This window comes from Trachypithecus francoisi, unplaced genomic scaffold, assembly GCF_009764315.1.
Source record: "Trachypithecus francoisi isolate TF-2019V2 unplaced genomic scaffold, Tfra_2.0 Lachesis_group20, whole genome shotgun sequence".
Lineage (NCBI taxonomy): Eukaryota > Metazoa > Chordata > Mammalia > Primates > Cercopithecidae > Trachypithecus > Trachypithecus francoisi.
The window spans coordinates 26,742,730-26,767,940 of NW_022681466.1; the positions used below are offsets into that span (position 1 = coordinate 26,742,730).

Genomic DNA, 25,211 nt, shown 5'->3' on the forward strand with positions numbered 1-25,211 from the left:
TTTTGATTTCACAGGCTCATAGGTGGAAGGAACTTGCCTTGAGTCTCAGATGAGATTTTGGATTTGGGACTTCTGAGTAGATGCTAGAACAAGTTAAGACTTTGGGGACTATTGGGGTAGAATGATTGTATTTTGCAATGTGAGAAGGATGTGAGGCATGGAGAGCCAAGGGTGGAATGCTACAGTTTGAATATTTGACCCTTCAAACCTCATGTTGAAATTTGATTCCCAATGTTGCAGGTGGGGTCTAATGAGAGGTGTTTGGGTCATAGAGGCAGATCCCTCATGAATGGCTTGGTACCATCTTTACAGTAATCAGTAAGTTCTTGCTCTATTGGTTCCTGTAAGAGCTTGTTGTTAAAAAGAACCTGGCAATTTCTCTGTATCTCTTGCTTCCTCTCTCACTATGTGCTCTTTGCGGATGCTGCCCCCCTTCCACTTGCACTATGAGTAGAAACAGCCTGAGGCCCTCACCAGATGCAGATGCTGGTGCCATGCTTCTTGTATGCTAACCTGTAGAATTGTGAACCAAATGAATCTCTTTATCTCAAAATTATTTATGAATTAGCCAGCCTCAGGTATTCGTTTATGGCAACACAAATGGAATAAGACAGCCCCCAAGATTCCTACCTCCTAGTGTACACACCCTCTAGTATGAGTGGGATTTGTGAGTATAATGGGATTTCACTTCCTTGATTAGATTGTCGTTTCTGGCAAAGATGAAGGGATTTTGCAGATGTGAATAACGTTCTTAATCAGTTGACTTTGAGTTAATAAAAAGGCATGTTATACGGAGTAGGCTTGACCTTTAGAAGAGAGTCCAAGCCTTCTCAGGATGTGAAGATTCAAAGTAAATGAATCACTTTCCTGCCAACCTTGAAGATGCAAACAACTGTGTTGTGAACTGCTTATTCAGCAGTGGCAGGCTGTAGGAGACAAGGGTCTTAGCCCTACAACTGCCTGGAACTGAATTCTGCCAAGGACCTCCATGAGCTTGACTTCAGATGAGAATGCAGCCAGAATGACACCTTTTTCAGCATTATGGGACTCAGTAGAGGATCCACTTGAGCCATGTCCAGATTTCTGACCCAAGGAAACTGGGACAATAAATGTGTGTAATTTTAAGCTACTGAATAAGTGCTAATGCTTATGTAGCAACCAAAAAATCAGCGCAGGTACCACTTACTCCATGAATTAAGGAATGAAGAGCATACACAGCCCCAGGCTGGCCATCCTGGATCAGCAAGTAACCCTCACCATCCAGCCAGATTTCTTTGCTGGGAGTATTGTGGAGAAAGAAGAGCTTACACTCCTTACTTCTGTTAACCATGAGACTTTTTTAAACAAAAAAAAGAAAATGGACATTTTGATAAACAGACATCAGTGATAACCTGTAGATGGTTGGGTGTAATTACCTTCATTGTCCAATAATCTTTAGATTTTAAAACTACCCAAAAAGAAAGGGATGGGAAATAGCATATTGGGAGGGTTATTGACCTGGGTAAATCATTTGTACCCAATTTATAGAATGCAACAGATGATGCTGTCCTGAGCCAAAGTAGCCTGCTGGGTCCAATGCTGATCAGAAATGGCAGCAATGAGTTCCTCTATTAATCATTCAGAGGAATTCTGTATTACGATTTTAAGCTGCCGAATAAGTTGTGATCTAATTCCTCAGAAATCCCTGCTTCCCAGATCTCAGAGGAAGAATAAATTGCTTATAACTATTTATTGTCCTTTATTTCCAGGATCTCCATTCAAATACTTTATGTGGCCTACAAGGCCCTCTATGAGCTGGCTCCTGACCACCCCAATCTCCAACCACTTTGCACTCTGGCCACAGTGACCTTTATTCCATTTCTCATACATGTCATGCCCATGCTTGAGGCTCATGCTTCTGCCTTAAACAGCTGGTCTAAGACCACTCTGCACTAGCAATGTCCTTCCTTAGCTAAGCTTCTCCTAGATTACACAAGGAGGCTCTCCCTGATTTCCAGACTATTTCTACTAGATTTTTCAAAACCTTGAGTACTTTCCCTTTATAGCATGTACTGAAGATTGTACTGATGTATTTGTTATTGTTATTTTATAACTCAATTTAAGGGTTGAGGAACAGCCCTTGACTGTCTCCAGAGTCAAGCCTTTGTCTTTTTCTTTAAGGAACAAAGATTGCTGTCTGTTCTGACCCAAGTTTGTTTGGCAAACATTGAGCCCCTGGTGCATGGAAGCCCTGAGGTATATCCGGGAGGGATGGGGGGGGTGGAAAGAGACAAGGTCCCTAACCCTAGAAGCTGCACCCTCCCCAGACCCCTCACTGCTCCTATCTTAGCTCATATGGCCCTCTTCTCTGACTTTGGATTCTGTAAGAGTTCAACCTCTCCTTTGATTCTTTAGGGTAAAATCCAAACTTCTAGTTCCTTTCGGGTAAAATCCAAACTCCCAGTTGGTATGGCCCTCCATAATTAGGCCCCTGCTGCTCTTAATTACCAGAGCTCTTCCTGCACTAGTGAACATTCTCTTCCAAGCTTTCAGGCCTTTGCCCATTGATATGGTTTGGCTGTGCCCCCACCCAAATCTCATCTTGAACTGTAGTTCCCATAATCCCCATATGTTGTAGGAGGGACCTGGTGGGACATAATTGAATCGTGTGGGCAGTTACTCCCATGCTGTTCTCTTGACACTGAATGAGTTTTCACCATATGTGGTGGTTCCTTTGTTCGCCTCTTCTCCTTCCTGCAGCCCTGTGAAGAAGGTGCCTTGCTTCCTCTTCCAACATGATTGTAAGTTTCATGAGGCCTCCCCAGCCATGCTGAACTGTGAGTCAATTAAACCTCTCATCTTTATAAATTAACCAGTCTCAGGCAGTTCTTTATAGCAGTATGAAAACAGACTAATACAGTAAATTGGTATCACAGAGAGTGGGGTGCTGCTATAAAGATACCCAAAAATGTGGAAGTGACTTGGAACTGGGTAACAGGCAGAGCTTGGAATGGTTTGGAGGGCTTCGAAGAAGACAGGAAGATGTGGGAACTTCCTAGAGACTTGTTGAATGGCTTTGATAAAAAATGCTGATAGCAATATGGATGATGACATACAGCAGCTAAGGTGGTGATACAGTTAGGCTCAGATCTCAGTGATGGTGATACGGTTTGGCTCAGATCTCAGATGGTGATACAGTTTGACTGGGTCCCCACCCAAATCTCACCTTGAAATGTAATAATCTCCACACGTCAAGGGCAGAGCCAGTGGAGATAATTGAATCATGGGTGTGGTTTCCCCCATGCTGTTCTTGTGGTAGTGAATGAGTCTCATGAGATCTGATGGTTTCATAAATGGGAGTTCCCCTGCACAAGCTCTTTTGCCTGCTGCCATGTAAAACAAGACTTTGCTTCTCCTTCACCTTCCAGCATGATTGTGAGACCTCCCCAGCCATGTGGAACTGTGAGTTAATTAAACCTCTTTCCTGTATAAATTACCCAGTCTTGGGTATGTCCTTATTAGCAGCATGAGAACAGATTAACACAGAAGAAGATAAAAAACTTGTTGGAAACTGGTATAAAGGTGACTCTTGCTATGCTTTAGCAAAGAGACTGGTGGCATTTTGCTCCACCCCAGAGACCTTTGGAACTTTGAACTTAAGAGAGATGATTAAGGGTATCTGGCAGAAGAAATTTCTAAGCAGCAAACCATTCAGGATGTAACTTGGGTACTCTTAAAAGCAATCAATTTTATGCATTCACAAAGAGATGGTTTTGAATTTGAACTTATGTTTAAAAGGGAAGCAGAGTATAAAAGTTTGGAAAGTTTGCAGCCTGATGATGTGATAGAAAAGAAAAACCAATTTTCTGAGGAGAAATTCAAGCTGGCTGCAGAAATTTGCATAAGGAGCCAAATTTTAATAGCCAAGACAATGGGGAAAATGTCTCCAGGGCATGTTAAAGGTCTTTACAGCAGCCCTCCCATCACATGCCCAGAGGCCTAGGAGAAAAAAAATTTCCTAGGCTGGGCCCAAGGCCTTGCTGCTTTGTGCAGTCTCTGGACTTGGTGCCCTGTGTTCCAGCTGTGGCCAAAAGGGGCCAACATATAGCTCATGCTGTTGCTTCAAAGGGTGCAAGCCCCAGGCCTTGGTGGCTTACATGTTGTGTTGGGCCTGTGGGTGCACAGAAGCCAAGAACTGAAGTTTGGGAACCTCTGCCCAAATTTTGGATGATGTAGGGAAATACCTGAATATCTGGGCAGAAGTTTGCTGCAGTGGGGAGCCCTCATGGAGAACCTCTGCTAGGGCAGTGTGGAAGGGAAATGCAGGGTGCAAACTCCAACACAGAGTCCCCACTGGGGCACTGCCTAGTGGAGCTGTGAGAAGATGACCAAGATCCTCCTGACCCCAGAATGGTAGATCCACCAACAGCTTGCACCATGCACCTGGAAAAGCTGTGAACACTCAATGCCAGCCTGTGAAAGCAGCTGGCAGGCAGACTGTACCTGGCAAAGCCACAGGGGCAGAACTACCCACCTCTTGCATCAGCATGACCTGGATGTGATACACAGAGTCAAAGGAGATCATTATGGACCTTTAAGATTTGACAGCCCCACTGGATTTTGGACTTGCATGAGGTCTGTATAGCCCCTTTGTTTTGGCCAATTTCTCCCATTTGGAATGGCTATATTTACCCAATGCCTGTACCATACAATGCCAATTGTATCCAGGAAGTAACTAATTTGCTTCTGATTTTACAGGCTTATAGGCAGAAGGGGCTGGCCTTGTCTCAGATGAGACTTTGGACTATGGACTTTTGAGTTAATGCTGAAATGAGTTAAGACTTTGCAGGACAGTTGGGAAGGCAAGATTCGTTTTGAAATGTCAGAAACATGAGGATTGGGAGGGACCCAAAGTGGCATGGTATGGTTAGGCTTTGTGTCCCCACCCAAATCTCATTTTGAATTATAATCCCCATAATCCCCACATTTCAAAGGAGAGACCAGGTGAAGGTAATTGGATCTTGGGGTGGTTTCCCCCATGCTGTTCTTATGATAGTGAGTTCTCACAAGGTCTGATGGTTTTGTAAGGGGCTCTTCCGCCTTTGTTCAACAATTTTCCGTCCTGCAACCTTGTAAAGAAGGTATCTTGCTTCCCCTTTGCCTTCTGCCATAATTGTAAGTTTCCTGAGGCCTCCCAGTCATGCTTAACTGTGAGTCAATTAAACTTCTTTCCTTTATAAGTTACCCCGTCTCAGGCAGTTCTTTAAAGCAGTATGAAAATGAACTAATACAATCCCTCTTTGCCTATACTGTCAAATATTCCTCACATTCCCACCCTTCTCCAATTTGAGTATTCCTGAACCTTGCCAAGACCCAGTTCTAACTTCTTTTCTTCCTTTAGCCTTGTAGTGAGATGCCTGGCCCTAGAAGACTGCTTTAGGCTGTAAGTGACAGAAAGTCTGACTCAAAGTGGCTCAAGCAGTAAGAAGTTTGTTACATCACTTAACACAATAAGTGGTGAGGCAGTTCCATAGTGAATTCAACCCTTAAGTGAGCCATAGAAGATATGGATTTTTCTCAACTCTCCATTTTGCCATCTTAGTGTGTCTTTTGTACCCAAGTTTATTCAGAAGGCTTCTCCTTACATGGCATGAATAGAACTGTGTATCACATGTGCATGTCTATATTAGTGTATTACTCTGGGTTCTCCTGAGAAAGAGAATCAACAGAATGGGGTGACAGTGAGAGATTTATTTACTTTAAGGAATTGACTCACATGATGGCTGGCAAGGATGATGCATACAGGGCAAGCCAATAGGCAGGAGGCCTAGGGAAATGTTGATATTGCTACTCCTGGCCTAAGGCTTCTGGAGGTAGATTTCCCTTTTTCTTCAGGGACCTTGGTCTTTTTCTCTTAAGGCCTTCAACTCATTGGATGAGGCCCACACATATTATACAGATAATTTGCTTTACTCAAAGTCTACTGATGCAAATGTTAATCTGGTCTTAAAAAGTACCTTCCCAACAACATCCAGTCATGTTTGGTCAAATATCTGGGTACCATACCCAGCCAAATGGACACATCAAATTAGCCATCACAATGTCTAAACCAATAAGAAGACACCAGAATCACCATGGTTGGTGTAAATCTCAGCCAAGAGTAACCCTCTGTGGCTGATAAGGGGCACCTTCCCTGAAAGTATAACGGTATAGAGGGTGAATGTGCAAGCATAGTCAGGGCTCTGCCTGCAAGACAGATTCTAGTTGTGGGTGAGGCCAGAGGAAGGCATAGGTTTGAGCAGGTAAACAACATCTGTTAAACACTTAGGCAGGCAGAATCCCAATACTGTGTTGCCTCCTTTACATTTATAAACCCTATTGGAGCCCTTGTTATCCTGAGTCATGGATTTATGGCTTATCTTCCCCTTTAGACTGTAGGCTCACCTTTGAGTAAGAATCATGTGTCAGTTACCTGTTTATTAACCGCCCAAACCTGGTGCTCAGCACAAGATAGGTACTCCATAAATGCTATTGAACTGACCAAAGTAGGGCATTTGTGTGCTGAATTAACCTTGTACTCACCATTGTTATAGAGCTCATATATTTTTATCTACCACAGCTTTGTTGAAGTCACAGATTCACAACTGTTATACCAACTGACTATTCTTTCTAGACACTTTAGTGAGGAACTTATGGGATGATAAAACTAGCTCAGTCATATCAAGTTCTCTCCTGTTTCACACATCCATAACCTGAAAAAAATCTCAGTAACAAACTGAAGAACACCCTTAACTTCACAGTCAAGTAATAAGAGGTAAGGGGTCCATTGTTTGCCACAACTACCCACTCAGATAAAGTAGGTCATCTGGAGTCAGATGTTAGAGTCCAGGTTCAGTTACTTAATTCACAAATTCTCATGACTCTTATCCTTTTCAACAGAGTTGGAGTTCCCAAAAGTTTAGAACATGGAATCATCAGATACCAATCTTCTCTACCAGAAAGACAAAAGGCTTTAGAACTGTTACATTCGGAGGATGAGGAAGTCATCTTTTAGTTATCCACTGTGTAGAAACCCTTGACCTTATAAATTCAAGCATCCCCCATGTTTCAGGCATCTTGAGAAACCCTTACACACATTATTACACTTTCCAGTTTGTAATTGTCTCCCTCTTCTCAAGCAGATACCAACAACAATGGACATACACTGACTCAACATGCACCAGACGTTACCATATGCACTTTACCTCCGTTTTGTAATTTAATCCTCAGCAAACTTCACACAACTGATTTATTTCTTATCTCCACTTTACAGATGAAGAACCCAGGGGGCTGAGAATGGGTAGGTAACTTGCTGACAGTTCTACCAACAAGAAACCACAGAACGCAGACTCAAGTCCCGTCCAGTCTGACTTCAGAGGCCATGATCACACTTGCACACCTCACTGCTTCCCATGTAGAAAGGTTTACACATAGTATCTCAATTAAATTTGAGAGTAAGGAAAAGTTAAGTTCCTTTATATCAACACATAAGGGGACAATAAAAATTATTTCCTGTGGTTGTCTTAGAAGCAACAACCAACTCAAAATAGGGCCCTGAACACATTAAAGAAAGAATGTGACAACAGAGAGGAAAACATAAAAAAAAATGAGGCAGACACACAACATTTTGCAGTGACCACCCAGTTCTACTCATGGACATGTCAATCACTACAGAGGATGTTCTCTTCAGGGGACTACTGATTTAGCAAGACTTCTTATTACCTGGAGAGAATACCCTTTATTTCTCTAATTCCATACTCACAAGGTACAAGAATATAATTATAAATGTAACTTCTGAGATATTCTGAATATGACAGATTTCCTAGGAGAAAGTATATAAACATTCTATTTCTTTAAAAGGGGTGTCCTCAGTTGTAAGACTTGAATGCCATTTGTCGATATTATTTCACATGAACATAGCTTGTGCCAATGAAATTGTTATAACATTATCATAAGAAACCTGGTCACTTCTAGATGAATTAATCAAGTTCAGTTTCTGTGTTCACTGGGCCATAGAATAGACGTGCCATAGTAAATTTATCAAGTTAATAATGTTCATTTCTGAAGCTATTTGGCAGCCATTTGGCTTTTTCCTGGGTCACCCACTCTCCCTTACCATGCCTGCTTTCCTTCTACTGCAAAGCCTCACAAGTACTAATAATTGCCCCATCATACAAATGAGAAAAATGATGCCCAGAGGGGTTTTGTGACTTTCTTAGTTCTGCACAGCTGGTGTAATAGACTCTACAGAAGGACAGGAAAAGAAGACATAGGAGCCAAGAATCAATGAGGTGACCTGGGACACTGGTCTTTCTATTTGCCACCAACTACAGAGACCTCAACTGACATCTCCAGCCCTCTGTTTTCAGTGCCTGAGTAGGGATTGCACACTGGCTCCTGTTGAGAGCTTTATTTCTTATTCTCACATCTGAGCAGTTAAAAATACTTTGAAATATGTCACCTGCCTTCCCTTCTATCCTTGCCTTTTGCTTGCTTTTTCTCTTTACTAAAGCAGCAAAAGCAAGAGGACCATAATGAGGGTAAGAGTAGTGGGAGGAGACACAGGGACCCTCCACCTTGCTTCTGAACTAAAGTCATAATATAATCCTTGCTTTAATCTGTCTTCAGCTTTCTGTCCTCTGCCCCCATGCTGACAGGATCCACTTTGCCTGGTATTTTTAGCTGATACTTGGCCCGATGTGCTAAGTCCTGGCCATGGATGCTGCTAAAGTGACAGCATGTGTTCCAGCAAGCTCCATTGCCATGGTTAGTCTTTTCATAGTTCCTGTTTCATTAATGTTAAGAAATGGCTCTTCCTCACTTAACCAAATGTCAGCAGACAGAGCTTCGGCCCTTAATCATCTATCCCCCTGCCCCTGAGGGCATCCTATAGATTGAAGGACATTGAGACTGCAGGCTCAGATGGAAAAAAAAAAAGTACTCTAATTGCCCATTACTTAACAAACTTTGTCTTGATGGAGTATTCATTGCACACATAAATTAGATTGCCTCACCTTTTGCAATGTAAAATCCTGGAAATAATGCTAGCTTTCATTCTAATTCAATTTAAAAAGTAAGAATTAATGTGTACTTACCTGGAACAAAGCTTCCCTGGACCACCTCCTTGTATGCCCACCAGCCTTCATGGATTTTTGGTGAATTCTGTTGAGCTAAAGGAAAAGCAAAGAAGAGAGACTAAGATGATAGTAGAGAAGCACTGTGTCCCAGCTGTCCAAGCAACAAGGGTGGATACCATAAAATAATCCTCTTCTACCCCAAAGTCATACTACAACAGAACCTTCTTTCTCCCTTCCTTTTTTCTTTTTTTCAAATAGATCATTGACGGGTAAATAAAACAAAATTTTTATTTAAAGTACTCAGATATTTTAACTGATGTTAAAGAGATAGTAATTACGTATTTAAGTCCCCTGCTACCTGTCCTCATCATCTTCCCCATACACACACACACACACACACACACACACCCTGCTGAAATTGAGGAGAGGAGGCATATCCCATCCATGTATGTCCATGGAACCCTTGTTTTGGGAGAGATTGAAGTTTGCTGAAGGAACCAGTGTAGAAGGCTGAAAGGTATATCCAGCCAGCTTTCCTTAAGTCCCAGGAAAATGAAAACAAGAATATAAATAACTGTGGTGAAGGTTTTTGACATCACAGGGCGCAAGGGCAGAGGGCTCAAGATATTGGAAAATATTGTGGAGATCTGTACGGTCATGCTGACATGATCTCAGGGAAACCCTTGAAATCATGACAGTTGACAAGTGAATTGGGGCAATGCCATTACACATGCATGCAAACCCCAAAGTATACATGCTACATAAATTTGCTTATCCCTTTATTAAACCACATTCATATTTCAATTCCTAGACACATTGGAAGAAAATAAGTGAATCAATCATATTTGTAATTTGGCTACTATAGAGTTAATGTTAAACCTTCACTTTTTTCTTTCCTTTTTTAATTCTGGTGGGTTTTTTTTTTTTTTTTTTTTTTTCTCTGCCTTCCTCTTCAAAGTTCTAGGGAAAAGACTCATCATTCTGAGTTAGAAAGAATGGGTCTAAGACAATGGGTTTGAATGCAAGGCTTTGTATAGAGAGAAGATTTACTAGATGTCTCTAGCTTCCAGATAAGCTTGTATTGTTTAGCTTCAAGTCTCTTCTCACAGTATAGCAAAGATACTTTTTCTTCCTAGGATATTAAGAGCCCTGAGGCTTGTATCTTTGTGGTTGAAGGAGATTTTCTGACATAGGATGAATGAAACTGAAGCCCACTCCTTCTGGAACTGACAGTGGGCTTAGGGGACTTTAAAAACAAATAGAAGAGAGACAAAGAGCTTATTTAAGATTCTGGAAAAAAAATAACGCCTTTAAATTTGCCCAGCACAAATCTCGGGCATGGACACACCAAATTACACTGGATTTCCTGGTATTCTTATTGCCTCTGTGGTGCGGATAGAGTTCAGACATTTCCATAACCCTTGAGGAAGATCCCGAGGTCAACTGAGTTGGAAGCCAGTGCATCTGCTCTGGGACAGCAGGCAAAGGAGGAAGTGACCTCAAAGCAGAAGCCGGAAATGTTCTGTCCAACCAGGGAGTCAGGCAGAAGATTCAATTGAGACTCTGGGAATTTGTAGCACCAGGGAAAGACAAGGAGATTTGAAGTCAGCCAGGAGGTCTTTAGACCTGACCAAGTCAAGAAGCCAAATCAAGGTTTGGCTATGGCTGCAAAATTCCCCAAGTGGGTAGACAAAGAACATTTCTCTAGAGTTCAGAAAGGGCTCTGATTCTTCCTCTGAGTCTTGGTATTGCCTGACTCACGCTCCTTCTCCCCCAGTTCATTAGACAGTCATCACAGGAGCCAGGGGAGAATCCCAAAGGCTTGGAAACCTGTGAGATCAGATATCTAATGGCCCTCTAATGAAACAACCACTTTGTAATGCTCGCCTTGAGTATAATTAAATAAAATTCACAGACAATACAACCTACTAAAAAAGAACAACAAAACCAAACCCCAACCCTGATAATTCACTAAACTTCAGCCTAGCTCTGCTAGACATGTAAAATGTCTCAAGCCTGGGAAAAATGCACATTTCTAAGATCTTGAAAGTTTGAACTGTAAACATCACGTAACAGCTTTGCATCAGAGATAAGCCAGGACTGGTTTTCCTTATCACAGGCAAAAACTTCAGAGTTCTATAAAAACTCACACCAAGTTTTATCCAATCAGGATTGCTGACTGTCATCAAACAATTTAAACCATAAATCCAGCCTTCTCTCTTTATTCTACGAGACAGTCGTTGGGGAAGCTGCATTCTCTTGCATGTGTTTCATTACCCCAAATAAATATCCACTTAGCACTCAATTTTTGTTTTACGTTAAGCTTTTTATCTAATTGTTTTACAAAAGTTTTTACAGTATTTACACATCACTTTAAAAATGTAATGTAGTGCTTTAACTATAACATAAATAAAAATACAAGAAATTTGTAATAATATATATTTCAACGTGAAAATGCTTGAGTATGGTACACTAGAACAGAGATTGGAAAACTAGTGCCTGCTAGCCAAATATGGCCCACTGCCTGATTTCTGTACTGCCCAAGAGCCAAAAATGAATTTACATTTTTAAATGGTTGGAAAAAAATGAGTTGAAAAAAATATTTTGACATGTTAAAATTACATTACATTCAAATTTCAGTGTCCATAATGTTTTATTGCCAAATAGCCACACATATTTATTTACATATTCTCTAGAGTTGCTTTCTCACTACAATGGCAGAGTGGAATAGTTATGACAGAGACCATTCGGCCCACAAAGCCTAAAATGTTTCCTCCATGGCTCTTTACTAAAAAAATTTGTTGAGTGCTAATTTACATACATAATTTCAAAAAGAAAAGCAATCAATATAATCAATAGAGTGCTTTAACTATAATACAAGGGGGAATACAAGGAACATAATGTAAAACAAAATATTATATATTTCAATACGTAAATACTCAAGCATGGTGCACTAGAAGAGAAAATGAAGAAGTTGGATGCTTGACTGACACAGACACAAATAACAACTTTGTATTCTATTGGAGATTCCAGAATCCACAAGTGGCATTGCTCTCAATGGTACGTGATTTTCCAAAATAGTGAACTCTTGGCAAAGATGAGAACACAATGAAGTACCACCTTCTCTTGATTTAAGTCTTTGCATTGCTAAAGAACCAGGTATAATAAAACTTCGTAAGACATGCTTTGTGTGCATATGCAAAATGGAGTTTCACTGGAGGGTCAAATAAATAAAACAGTTTTTCCACTCACTTGAATGTCTGTTGGGACATGGGATAATTTATCATTGTTTCTATCTATCTAATATGTTGCAGAGCATAGCATCTCTGTCCCCCTTTAGTTGGTGCTAATTGCCACTCTTTCATTATAACAATCTCAAGTGCCCTCACCTATTTCCAAAATATTCCCTCAGAAACAGTGACATCCCTATTGACAGTCACTGACGTAAAGGTGCTATTTATAGTACTTATGTGTGCTAAAAGAAGATAAAATGAAACACGTTGAACACTAATCAGAGGATAGCGCTTTGTCTAAGTAGACAAAAGATACATCTTTCCCCATATATCTGCATTGCAGTGTCTTACCGAATACATTTGCCACCGCATTGTATGTTCAAATATTTTTTCTACTCTTTCCTGCCATTTGACCATATCATTAAGAAACTTTCATTTCTACAAGAGATAAAGCAGTAAGGAAAAAAAGAGAAAGCATAGATGCGTGTTGTCAAGATGGCAAAAAAGGGAAAGCTAACTCTAATAAAACCTGAGTACGATGACTAGGTTCTCAGATATTTAGATGCATTCCTAGTCCCTCTTTTTATCTCTCTTACATGTGCACATCTTCTACACTCCCCTATAAGAACAACCTATCAGTCAAACTGAAATATCAGTTTAAGAAACATCTATCTAGAAGGAAGAAGAAAGAAGCCCCTGTGTAACTAGGAGTATTGGAACTGACAAGATTATCACCCAAAGCTTCTGTTCCATCCAGAAAGTTGCAAAACACTTTGTTCTTTCTTCATCTCCAGTCATTGCTTCTTCAGCTAACCCATCCATTCAGAGGTAGAACTATGTAATATTTTAGCAGGTAATAAGACAATCAGACCATCTGAATAACACCTATTGTAATAGTAGAACTGCAGAGCTCCTGTTAGCTGTCTTTGATGTGCCTCGTGAAGAACCAAATTCACCCTCCAAAAATCAGTCAGCCAGAAGAGCCCATTTGATGTCTGTCAATTACAAAATATGGCTGCAGACTAGAGTTGAAGAAAATAAAGGTGTTTTATGTAATGTTTTCAAATGCCCTTGGATGCTCAGTCTAGCCTCATACTGTTTGGCAATTTAGAAAGACAGGATGGCACATTTAAAAAGGTACCTCATTTAAAGTTCTGCCACAGTACTACAAGGAGTTTATTATAGATGGAGCTCCTAGAGGAATACAGGATTCCTATTTTAACGCCTCCCACCAGATCCTTGGTAGTCATCTTGTTGTTGTTTACATGTGATTTGAAGTGAGTGAAGAGCTGATTGAGAATTCCTCAGAGCAAACAGGTGAAAGAGAGCCGCCTGAGCTTTTACAGCATTCTCTGCTCCTCTTTGCCTAGGTATGGATCAGAATTTTTAATGTGCAACCAGCCCCTGGGAAAAATCCAGGTGTCTAATTAAAAAAATTGTGTTGAAAATAAAAATTGTCATCACTGCCAGAGGAAAGATATACATAGCAAGGAAAAATCTATTTCAATTTTATTCTCGGTTTATTTTTCACTGTGGCAGTTTGAGAACTGATGAGTTTCAAAAGGAAACTCTGAATCTCAGGATTTTGAGAGACAACGTTCATTGCTCCAATGGCTTCTTATACAAATGAGCGGAATTATCTTACATAATTCTACTTCAGAATGAATGGGATAGCTGAAGAAGCCATCCTTGGTGATGAAGAAACAGCAACGTGTTTTGCAAGTTTCTGGATGGAACAGAGGCTTCTGGTGATCCCTTCTTGCACAGAGAAGGGATCTCACTTATAAGAGGCTGTGATCTCAAAACTGAGGTCAGCAAATTTTTTCTCTAAAGGGCAACATAATACATATTTTATGCTTTGAAGCCAATACTATTTCTGTGCCAACTACTCAATTTGCCATTGTAGCACAAAAGCAGCCGTATACACTATGCAGGGGTGTAGCTGTGTGCCAGTACAATTTTATTTACAAAAACAGAGAGCTGGATTTGATCTGTAGGCCACAGTTTGCTCAGTCCTGTCTTGGATCTAAAAGATTTTTGTTATCCAGTTCTCTCTTACTTAAATGTTTAGAAGTGAGCTACTTTACAAAAAAGTCAGAATGTTGAAATATATGAGTTTCTAAGTACATGTGCCTGGTATCTAATCAATATGTACTGTAGAAGCTATGTGTCATACTAAATCTTTTCCAGATCTGAAACTGGTCACCAGCATCTACATAAAATTGAGTATTTCCCTCTCTCCACCTGATTTCCATTGGGCTAAACCACCAAAGTTGGTGGAGCCTTATATAACAAGACCCACAACCCATGTTGGTTTTTTTTTTTTTTTTGAGACGGAGTCTTGCTCTGTCACCCAGGCTGGAGTGCAGTGGTGCGATCTCAGCTCACTGCAAGCTCTGCCTCCTGGTTCACACCATTCTCCTGCCTCAGCCTCCCAAGTAGCTGGGACCACAGACGCTTGCCACCACGCCCAGCTAATTTTTTTGTATTTTTAGTAGAGATGGAGTTTCACCATGTTAGCCAGGATGGTCTTGATCTCCTGACCTCGTGATCCTCCTACCTCGGCCTCCCAAAGTGCTGGGATTACAGGCATGAGCCACCGTGCCTGACCCCATGTTGGATTTTTGAAACCAGTCAATAAAGACCTGAACAATATCTTAATCCCCTTTTATTCTCCCCACAAGTCCATAAACTCTCTCAAGCAAGTATGGGCCTGCCAACCAACTGAAAAAAATTATGTTCCTATTCCCACTGACCACAAATACAGGCATCACACCAACAAGTCTTTGGATCCAGACTAAAACTTCCCAAAGATGATGCGATCTGGACTGTAAGTAAATCCCTATCATTAACAGAGCTTACTGGTCCAAGTCAACTAATTTAACTAACTTAGCTTCAGAGAAAACACAACTGCAAAATACCTCCATTTGGAAATTACAGTGGTCTCTTGATCTGGTGGGAAACAAGACTTAAAAGCAACATCTGAGACAGCACAGTTGAGGTGGGGAAGGAAATGGTGCAACAGGGAACAGAGGAGCCCTCACAAAGGGATCCAGTCAGGGAAGGGACATTGCTTAATAAAACTTCACCATCAGTCAAAACGTACCAAACCATAAGCACACACATTGCAAAAAATGAGCTTCCAAGCTATACCTGTGCCAAGTGGTCTACAACTAGCAAAGATGGAGCCAGATACAGAGGAGAGGCAGTTAGGGTACATACGCTGCTGTGGTTACCTCATTTGAATGTAATTGTAGAAGCCCTGAACAGTTGTTTCCCTCAGATACTGCATTTCTCCACTGGAGAAGGTAATTCAAGGAGGAAGTTACCAACTCTATTGACCAGGAAACACCACAAGTTGGAAGGTAAAAAAGTACTTCTAACATTGGATGCATATCCATGACATCACTATCTTTCCCTGAATGGCCAACTCTGTGTTCTAAGTGGGAAGCAGGAACATTGAGAAGTGCGTGGATCATCAGAAGAACCAAAAATGACAGCCCCATTGAGCTGCATGGCACTCACTGGACTAACGGGGATAATGCCCTTCCTCAACTGCTTGACTTTTACAACACCCGGAAGGTATTTTTCTTCTGTGCACTCTCTGTATTATGTGTGGTCCTACATTCTAACATTTAGATAGTGCCCCACACTATCGGTTTCCATATCATTCTTTTCCACCTAACCGTAACCTTCCTGAGGTCAGAGAATATATTTTATTTTAAAATTCCATTATTTGGCCAGGTACGGTGGCTCACGCCTGTAATCCCAGCACTTTGGGAAGCTGAGGTAGGCAGATCACGAGGTCAGGGTATCAAGACCATCCTGACTAACACGGTGAAACCCCATCTCTATTAAAGATATAAAAAATTAGCTGGGCGTGGTGGCGGGCACCTGTAGTTCCAGCTACACAGAAGGCTGAGGCAGGAGAATGGCGTGAACGCGGGAGGCGGGGCTTGCAGTGAACTGAGATTATGCCACTGCACTCCAGCCTGGGTGACAGAGCAAGACTCCATCTCAAAAACAAAAATAAAAACAAAAATTAGCAGGGTGTGGTAGTCCATGCCTGTAATCCCAGTTACGTGGGAGGTTGAGTCAGGAGAATTGCTTCAACCCGGGAGACAGAGGTTGCAGTGAGCCGAGTTCACGCCACTGCACTCCAGCTTGGGTGACAGAGCGAGACTCCGTCTCAAAAAAAAAAAAAAAATTCCATTATTATGCAAAAGTTTAGTACATAATAAGTGCCAGAAAAATATTGGGTGAATGCCTGATAAATGTGGTAGTGAAGTTGTATATTATACCAACCTGCACTCCAGCTCACACAATCCTTGGGTGGTTTTAGTCATATCCAAAGACTTGTGTGTGTGACGCCTGTATTTGTGGTCAGTGGGAATGTGGACAAAAGTGGTTTCAAGTTGGTTGACAGGCCCACACGTGCTTGACAGATGGAAGAGCACCAGGAGCTGACACCCTGCCTAGGGAAATCAAAGCCTCTTAGCAAACCCACTTCTATTTAGCACAATGTGTTTCATTTAAAAGCAAAGGGGAAAATGTGTCATACCTGGAACTATTTACATCTCTGTCATTCTTTGCTTTTCCTGAATTATTGAGACAGGATGAAACTCATTTCTATCTCTCCACTCTATGTGACACCCCCACTTACCATAAAAACTTTAGGACACTCAGAATCGAGAATTGAACTGGCTAATGGGTGACAAAGAGACTATTTCCAAGCAGAGAAGATGGGTATGACCTAGAATCATCTTACAGGTTGGACCAGACCTAAGCAAGCTGACAAAATTACACTTGTGTTGGGAGATAAGAAAAAAATATTGATGGTGGGTAGCCTGTATTACTTTCACCTAAAAAGCTTAGCATGATACACTACTGTTAAGAAACTCAAGGCTGGGTGCGGTGGCTCACACCGCTAATCTCAGCACTTTGGGAGGTCAAGGCGGGCGGATCATGAGGTCAGGAGATTGAGACCATCCTGGCTAACACGGTGAAACGCCGTCTCTACTAAAAATACAAGAACATTAGCCAGGTGAGGTGGTGGGCGCCTGTAGTCCCAGCTACTCGGGAGGCTGAGGCAGGAGAATGGCTTGAACCCGGGAGGCAGAGCTTGCAGTGAGCCGAGATCACACCACTGCACTCCAGCCTGGGCAACAGAGCGAGACTCCATTCCCCCACCCCCACCACCCCCCCCCCCCCAAAAAAAAAGAGAGCGAGAGAAGCTCAAAGGTAACTACAGTTTAAAATCAACAAGAGGAAAGTCCCTATTATGGCTAATTCTCAGCCTAGTATTCTAGAATTTCTGCAATATGGGTTTACCACACATTTAATATCATTTCTCATAATATTTACAAGAGTCATTCTTCCTGCTGTCTCCAAGTATACCACATTTATTACTCTCTTCACACCTTCACTCTGCACTTTTCCCCCCTGAAATTCCCTCTTTGTCTACTTTTTCTTGACCTGGTCTTACTTAATTCTCAAAGCCTCTCCAATTCCCACTCCTTTCAAGAAAGGTGTACTAATCATTCCAACTCTACTGTAATCCCTTACTTCCCTGAATTTCAGGACTTCGGTGTCTATTTCTCATTTATCATTCTTATTAATTCAAGAAACATTTAGTGAGTACCTATGATTGTCAGTAAGTGTTCTAAGCATTGAAGGTACAAAGTTCGTGTTTTCCATGAAGTGATTAGGTGGGTGCAAAAGTAATTGTGGTTTTTGCTGTTAAGTAATGGTAAAACCACAATTACATTTGCATAAATCTAATACATTCTCCAGGAGGGAGACAGAGAAAATAACTGAATTCAAATATATAAGAAAAATTGGAGAAAAGTACTCTGTAACATAGAGGGTGAGGTAGTAAAGTGACTGGAAGAACATATTAGATTGTGTGACAGTGATGGTCTCTGAAATTATGACACATAATCAGAGATTTAAATAACGAAAACAATCTGGCTTCATGAAAATCAACAGTGGTAGTATTTCAGGTGGATTCAGAGACTGAAAGTTGGCAGAAATAAGTTTGGCTTCTTTAAGAAAACTAAAAGTGGCCAATAGGTGTGACAGTAGTAAATACGGGAGAGAGAGAGGCTAAAAATGAGAACGGACAATGTTGATAGCAGCCCAGGAGAAAGATGGTGGGGGCTTCAACTAGGGCAGTGCTGGTGAAAATAGAACATCGTAAGATTTAGGTGAAGCATGGATAGGACTTGGTAATGAACTGGATGAGGGAAGTTGAAGACCACACACCAAGGAAAACTCCCTTTTTTAGTCTGAGTGACTTGATGTTGACAGTTACTGAGATGACCAGGGAGACTAAGGGAGGAGTAGTTTGGGAGCATAAAGTAAAGAGTTCTGTTAGAGATAGCTAGTAAGCATTTATGGGGAGACAGATGTCAAATAGGCCATTGCATATAAAATGAGTTCTGAGAAGAAGTCAAGATGAGATGTATGTTTACAGCTCTTCAACATATACATAATATTTAAATCCATGAGTCTAAGAGAGGTCACCAAGACTGTGAGAACTGTGAAGAAAGGAACCAGAAGGGACACTGAATAGACTCCAGGATATTCAATATTTTAAGGTTGAATAGAGGATAAAAGTGCAAAATGATACTAAAAGGAAGAGGCCACTAAAGTTAAGAAGAAGAGAAAACAGCCCAGCGCCGTTTCTGTCTCTCTCACTCTATCTTTTTGTCTTTCTCTCTCCTCTCTCTCTCTTTCTCTCTCTCTATATATATACACTCTTTATTTTATAGAAATTTATATCTATAGAACAATTACAAAGATAATACAGAGTTCTCATTATACACTTCATACCCAGGCTCCCTGATTGTTAACATTCTATGCTGAATATGGTATGTCTGTCACAATTAGTGAACTAATACTGATACATTATTATTAACTAAAGTCCACGCTTTATTCAGATTTCTTACATTTTTCACCTGATGTCCTTTTTCTGCCCTAGGACTTCGTGCAGTATCCCATGTTACATTTACTTGCCATGTCTCTTTAGTCTCCTCATGGCTGCAACACTTTCTTTGTGTATTTTTAATGTATATTTTGCTATTACTCCTCTCTCCCTGACTAAATTAAAACTGTCTCATGGGTAAAAATGTTGTGCTTTGTCTTCCATAATGCAACACATATCATAGGGGTACACTGGCACAGTGTTTAACAAATATTTGCTTAATAAATCTAGGAAAGGGAGAATGACATGTGAACCTCCATTTATAAATGTTATTGACAAGTTTTACAGAAATATTCACTCTGATGACTACCCTCCATTATTTCCTTGGAATAAGTTTAATGATAAAAGGTCCTTAGAATTCAAAGAAGAGTATAACTCAAACAATAATAGTGGAACACAAAAGAAAAGGTACAAAAAGATTACCTCTAATCTCTGTAACTTTAAGAGGATAGCTATCATTTTTTTTTGCTTCTTTCACCAAACATTACATCTTGTTTTTTCATTATTTTTAATGTGCAGATAATAGTTCTTTTAGTAGATATGCCATAATTTACCAATTATTCCTTCCCTATTGGTTATCTACTTGTTTGAATACTGCACTTAACCTTTTCAGGTACAAAGCTTCCCTTGCTCATCCTCTTTTAGACCTTTCTTTAGCACAGTGAGCCAAAATCAGAGTCAAGGGACAGAAGTATATATGTCAAGTTACTTTGTAAAAAATGTTATAACAATCTGCATTGCCACAAAAGTATAAATTATTATTTCTGAAAGGAAAATTCTGGGGGTACTTTCAGGACAAATACATAATAAAATAACATTAACCATTTAAATATAATTTTGACTTCTGACAAATAGGCAACTTAAGAAGCATCACTACTCTATCTAATGGATGAATCTGTTCTGTCATGAGCTAATGAGATGGACATTTCATAGAAATCTATTCTATAATTTTACTATTATTTATCTGTTTGGAATCAGGTACAGATTTATTCTCTGTAAATATTGTAGCTCCTTTTGGTAGTAGAGTATATTTATATTTTTAAACAGGTGGATGAAACTTCAGATCAAAAGAGTTCAAGTCCATGCCCAGGTTCATGCAGCCTCCCATAAATCACAGCCATAAGGAAAACGTGTATGTGCTGTATTCAGAATGCTAGGAGCATACTGATGTAATAAATCCGTTTTTAAACTACAATTGGAAAGAAACTATTGGTAATTCCTAAAATCAATGGGTTAGTCAATTGTCGGATTAATCTCATGTCACATAAAACTTTCTATCACAGCTAAAATCTCTGAATGAGACTAAAATCTTCTTGTATCTCTCTTAAGCTTGAATTCAGCAAGGCTAAATGCAATGAAAAGAAAGGAATCAAGCAGAATTGTTGTTTTGGGAGGCAGTGTGAAATGATGTAAAATACGTGGCACCCTGTGGTTAAATCACAAATTTACTACTAATTGTGTCACTTTGGGCAAATTATTTCTCTTTTTAAAAAAATATTTGTATAAATTTTAAAAGTACAAATGCAGTTTTTTTTTTTAATACAGATATATTGCTTAGTGGTGAAGTCCAGGCTTTTAGTATAACCCTCACCATAATGGGTACACTGTACTCCTTAAGGAATTTCCCATCCCTCATCCCCCTCACTCTCCCACCCTTCTAAGTCTCCAAGGTCCATTATTCCACTATCTCCATGTGTACACATATTATAGCTTATAGCTCTCACTTATACGTGATATTTGACTTTCTGTTTCGGATTTATTTCACTTAAGCTAATGGTTTTCAGTTCCATCCATGTTGCCACAAAAGACATGATTGCATTCTTTTTTGTGGTTGAATAGTATTCCATGGTATGGATATACCCCATTTTCTTTATCCACTTACCCATTGATAGAGACTTAGGTTGATTCCATATCTTTGCTATTGTGAACAGCACTGCCATAAACATATGAATGCAGTTATCTTTTTGATGTAATGATTTCTTTTTTAGAGTAGATACCCAATACTGTGATTGCTAGATTGAATGGTAGTCTATTTTTAGTTACCAAGAAAACTCCTCTAAAGTATGAGCCAACTTGTGGAAGAAAAAAGATAGCCCTGCCTGACTGAAAAAAGACTTCAGGAGCCTCTGAGGACATTCATGCCATTTGTGAGTCAAAGTACAGTCACTGAAGAAACTTGGGGAACAGAACATAAGCCTTGCAGCAGGAGAACAACCGATTCAGGGAACTCATGCAGGAAACATTGGTCTTTGCTGGGACAAAGCCCAGAGACAGCCCAATGCCCAGTAGAAAAGTAGGTGAAATGACCTATTAAGTCAATTTGTCATGGTGGGACATAAAGCCACATGCAAACCACAGAAAAAGGCAAGGGCAGATTTTTTATATATCTCATAACTCAACATATTTTTGTCCTTCATTTCGATTCTGATCCACACAGCATTTGCTGAGCATGCACTATACGACAGGTGCTGTCACATACTTATAAGTGGTAGAGCCAGTGAATTATGACCGTATCTGGGCTTTCCACACAAGCCAAACTATATACATTATATAAATAACCAAGACCAAAGTAAAATTTGGAACTTGAATTGTCTGGATAGTTGTATCTGAGGGTATTTGAGGACCATCCCTATCTCAGCTACTACTTCAATGTGAATGATTCTCAAATTTATATTCCCCACCTGGATTTTTTATTCCAGTTCCATGCAAGCTTTTCAGCAGCCTACTAATTAGAATATTGCTATTTTCCAGGACCTCATGATCACAACTGTCTTCTGCGCCTGTGGCAAAGATAGTGCTACTAAATCCCCCAATATTTATTTCTCCTTCTTCCTTAACAAGGAAAACTCTGGTTTGGAAAGCCAAAGTTTTCTTGTGTGGAAAGCCCAGATAAGGTCATAATTCACTGGCTCTACCACTTATAAGTATGTGACAGCACCTGTCATATAGTGCATGCTCAGCAAATGCTGTGCAGATCAGAATCGGAATGGAGGACAAAAATACATAGAGCTATGATATATATATATCTGCCCTGGCCTTTTTCTATGGTTTGCATGTGGCTTTATGTCCCACCGTGGTAAATTGACTTAATAGGTCATTTTGCCTACTTTCCTACCGGGCATTGGCTTTCCCTGGGCTTTGTCCCAGCAAAGACCACATGTTTCCTGCATGATGTCTGGTAAGACACCACAGAATAAAGACTATGTAGCCCTATCTCCTTTGTAGCTAGATGTGGGCATGTGACTAAGTTCTGGTCAATGAGATGTTAGGAAATGTGTAAGAGTTCCAGAAAGGGCTAAAAGAAAATTCTATGCCTCTCCTCACCTCTTTCAGCAAGCTGGGATGTGGACATGATAGCTAGACTTCCAATAGCCATCATGAACCATCATGCAAATGCCTTATTTTCAACATCAAGATAGAAAGAGCTGGGATCCCTGCATGATCTACATTTATAAGATGTAAATAAATCTCCATCTTATTTAGACTTATCCATCACTCATAGCTGAAACTAATCCTAGCTGATACACACTTGCCTTCAATACCCATGGAGTGAAAACATTGCCTCTACTTCTGCTATAACTCTAATTCATTCTTTCCTTCACATTTCTACCACCTAGACACAGATCCTAGACAAAGGCCCTCAGTAATTACTTAAATGGTCAATTACAGTGGCCTAATAACTGGTGTCCTGTGTCCATCCATACTCCCTGTTGTGATCTTCACACCTCCTGCATGATTACATTTCCTGTTTACAGCAACACCGTGTCCACGTCATCTTTCACTTTTGAGGGGCAGTGAAAGAACATGCACAGAGTCTTCCTACGAAGCTCATTTACCAACTATTTACAAAGTCGTGTCCAAACTCATTAATCATCTTTCAAGGCTCTCCACAAAGCCCTTCAATGAATCCCTATTGGTTACACAATAATGTGCAAGTGTTCCAATGAAACTTTCAACAAACTGTATAGTGTGGTTAACTTACCTGTTTTCCAAAACTCATCCTATCTCCTTTGGGCATCTTTTCTCTGTGCTTTCATGGCATTTATTATATGCATTTATTTATCTATCACATATATATTTTTCTTAAATCACCTCTTTATGAGATTGTCCTCCTATCAGAATAGGTGCCCTGTAAATGTATTTGGGCTGAAGTAAATTTAGACATTTGTTTCTCACTGACTGACCCTACATCCTAGTCAGACTGAACTATCTGCTCTTGGTGATGTTTGCCATGTGCTCACACTATTTACTTTTACTGGAGTATCATATTCTTTACTGTATATCCAAAGCAAACCAACATTTCAAGTGTCTGCTCAAACACTACCTTCCAGAAATCTTCCATGGCTTCTCCAGATAAAAGAAAGCTTTGTTATCTCTGAAGTTTCTTACCATATTGTATACAATTCTTTTCATTTCAGTCCAATTCGATACGATTTAATTCAATCAAATCCAGAAAATATTAGTATTTAGAACATACTCATTATGTTTGAATACTCATTCTAGGTCTTTATTTTTGAGTGGTTTACAGTGCAATGAGAAATAAAGGGATGTCTTTAATATATTCTAGGTTAAAGTGTATGCAATATACAAATGAAGATAATGATAGTGTTGACAATGCTAGTTTACCTGAAATAATAGGCAAACTCTAGAATTTCAATGACGTAGTACAAGTTTATTTCTCATACATATACATTTCCAGACTGGTTTTCCTGATTTGCATATAGCTCTCCAAGTCAGGACCCAGGTTTCTTCTATCCTGTGGCTCTGCTATCTGCAATACGAGACTTCAAAGGCCACTATGCTGTGTAGGTCAAGCCAAAATGGAAAAAAGCAGGGAGGATTTCTCAAAAGTTGTTTTCCTGGCTTAAACCTAGAAAAAATATTCACTACTTACGCCCACATTTCATTGACTAGAACTTAGCCTCTTCAATACAACTAAATGTAAAAGGAGGCTAGGGAAATGTAGTACAGCTGTGGACTACACAGTGGTGTTGGATTGGATAGAACTGAGGGAAGTCTTGTAGAATCCCCCACACACGACAATGATACTGAAGAGAATTTGAAAGTTTTCCACCCTCTTAAGATGGACCAAGAAGAGGAGTAAATATGTTTTGGAGAACATGCAGCCAGAGTGGTTATAACTTCTAATTTGCCTAGAATATTCTATTTGCATTTGTTGTCCCAATATTATTATAAAATGGGGTCTCAAAGATGTCCCAGTTTAGATGATAAATTATGTAACATCTCTACACTTAGCAGTCTTTGCCACATGCAGCTTTAGCCATTTTGAAGACTCTGCCTATAGGGAACTTAGGTTTCTATCAGATCATCCACATATTGACACATATTTTGTCTTGTATGTTTGTTGTCTAATGAAATCAAGAATGTGTACCTTCTCTCAATCTTCCTACAACCTATTTCCTTCACCTGCTTTCTTACTCACCATTTGCCAGCCAATAAGTCAATACAAACAACTCAACTGGCTACAGAAGACACAATTACTAGAAACCTGATGACCCAGATAGCTTTCCTTGTATTTAATTATTTATTTATTTATTTTTGAGACAAAGTCTTGCTTTGTTGCCCAGGCTTGAGGGCAGTGGCGTGATCTCATCTCACTTCAACCTCTGCCTCCTGGATTCAAGTGATTCTCATGCCTCAGACTCCTGAGTAGCTGGGATTACAGGCATATACCACCACACCCAGCTAATTTTTCATATTTTTAGTAGAGACAGAGTTTTGTCATGTTGGCCAGACTGGTGTCAAACTCCTCACCTCAGGTGATCCTCCCGCCTTGGCCTCCCAAAGTGCTGGGATAACAGATGTGAGCCACCGCACCTGGCCCCTTTCCTTGTATTTAAATGCTAGACAAAAAGAGGCAAATGTCAAGAAAATAAG

At 40.2% G+C, this 25,211-nt stretch overlaps 1 protein-coding gene across 2 annotated transcripts in view; it reads right to left on the reverse strand.

Moving 5' to 3' along the window:
- CA10 (carbonic anhydrase 10) overlaps nucleotides 1-25,211 on the reverse strand; it is a 550,367-nt gene that overhangs the window by 453,115 nt on the left and 72,041 nt on the right. For both annotated transcript variants that reach the window (XM_033183553.1, XM_033183554.1), the window contains one exon: nucleotides 9,114-9,188. In XM_033183553.1, coding sequence (XP_033039444.1) covers nucleotides 9,114-9,188 — 75 coding nt within the window. The remainder of the gene's footprint in view (nucleotides 1-9,113; nucleotides 9,189-25,211) is intronic.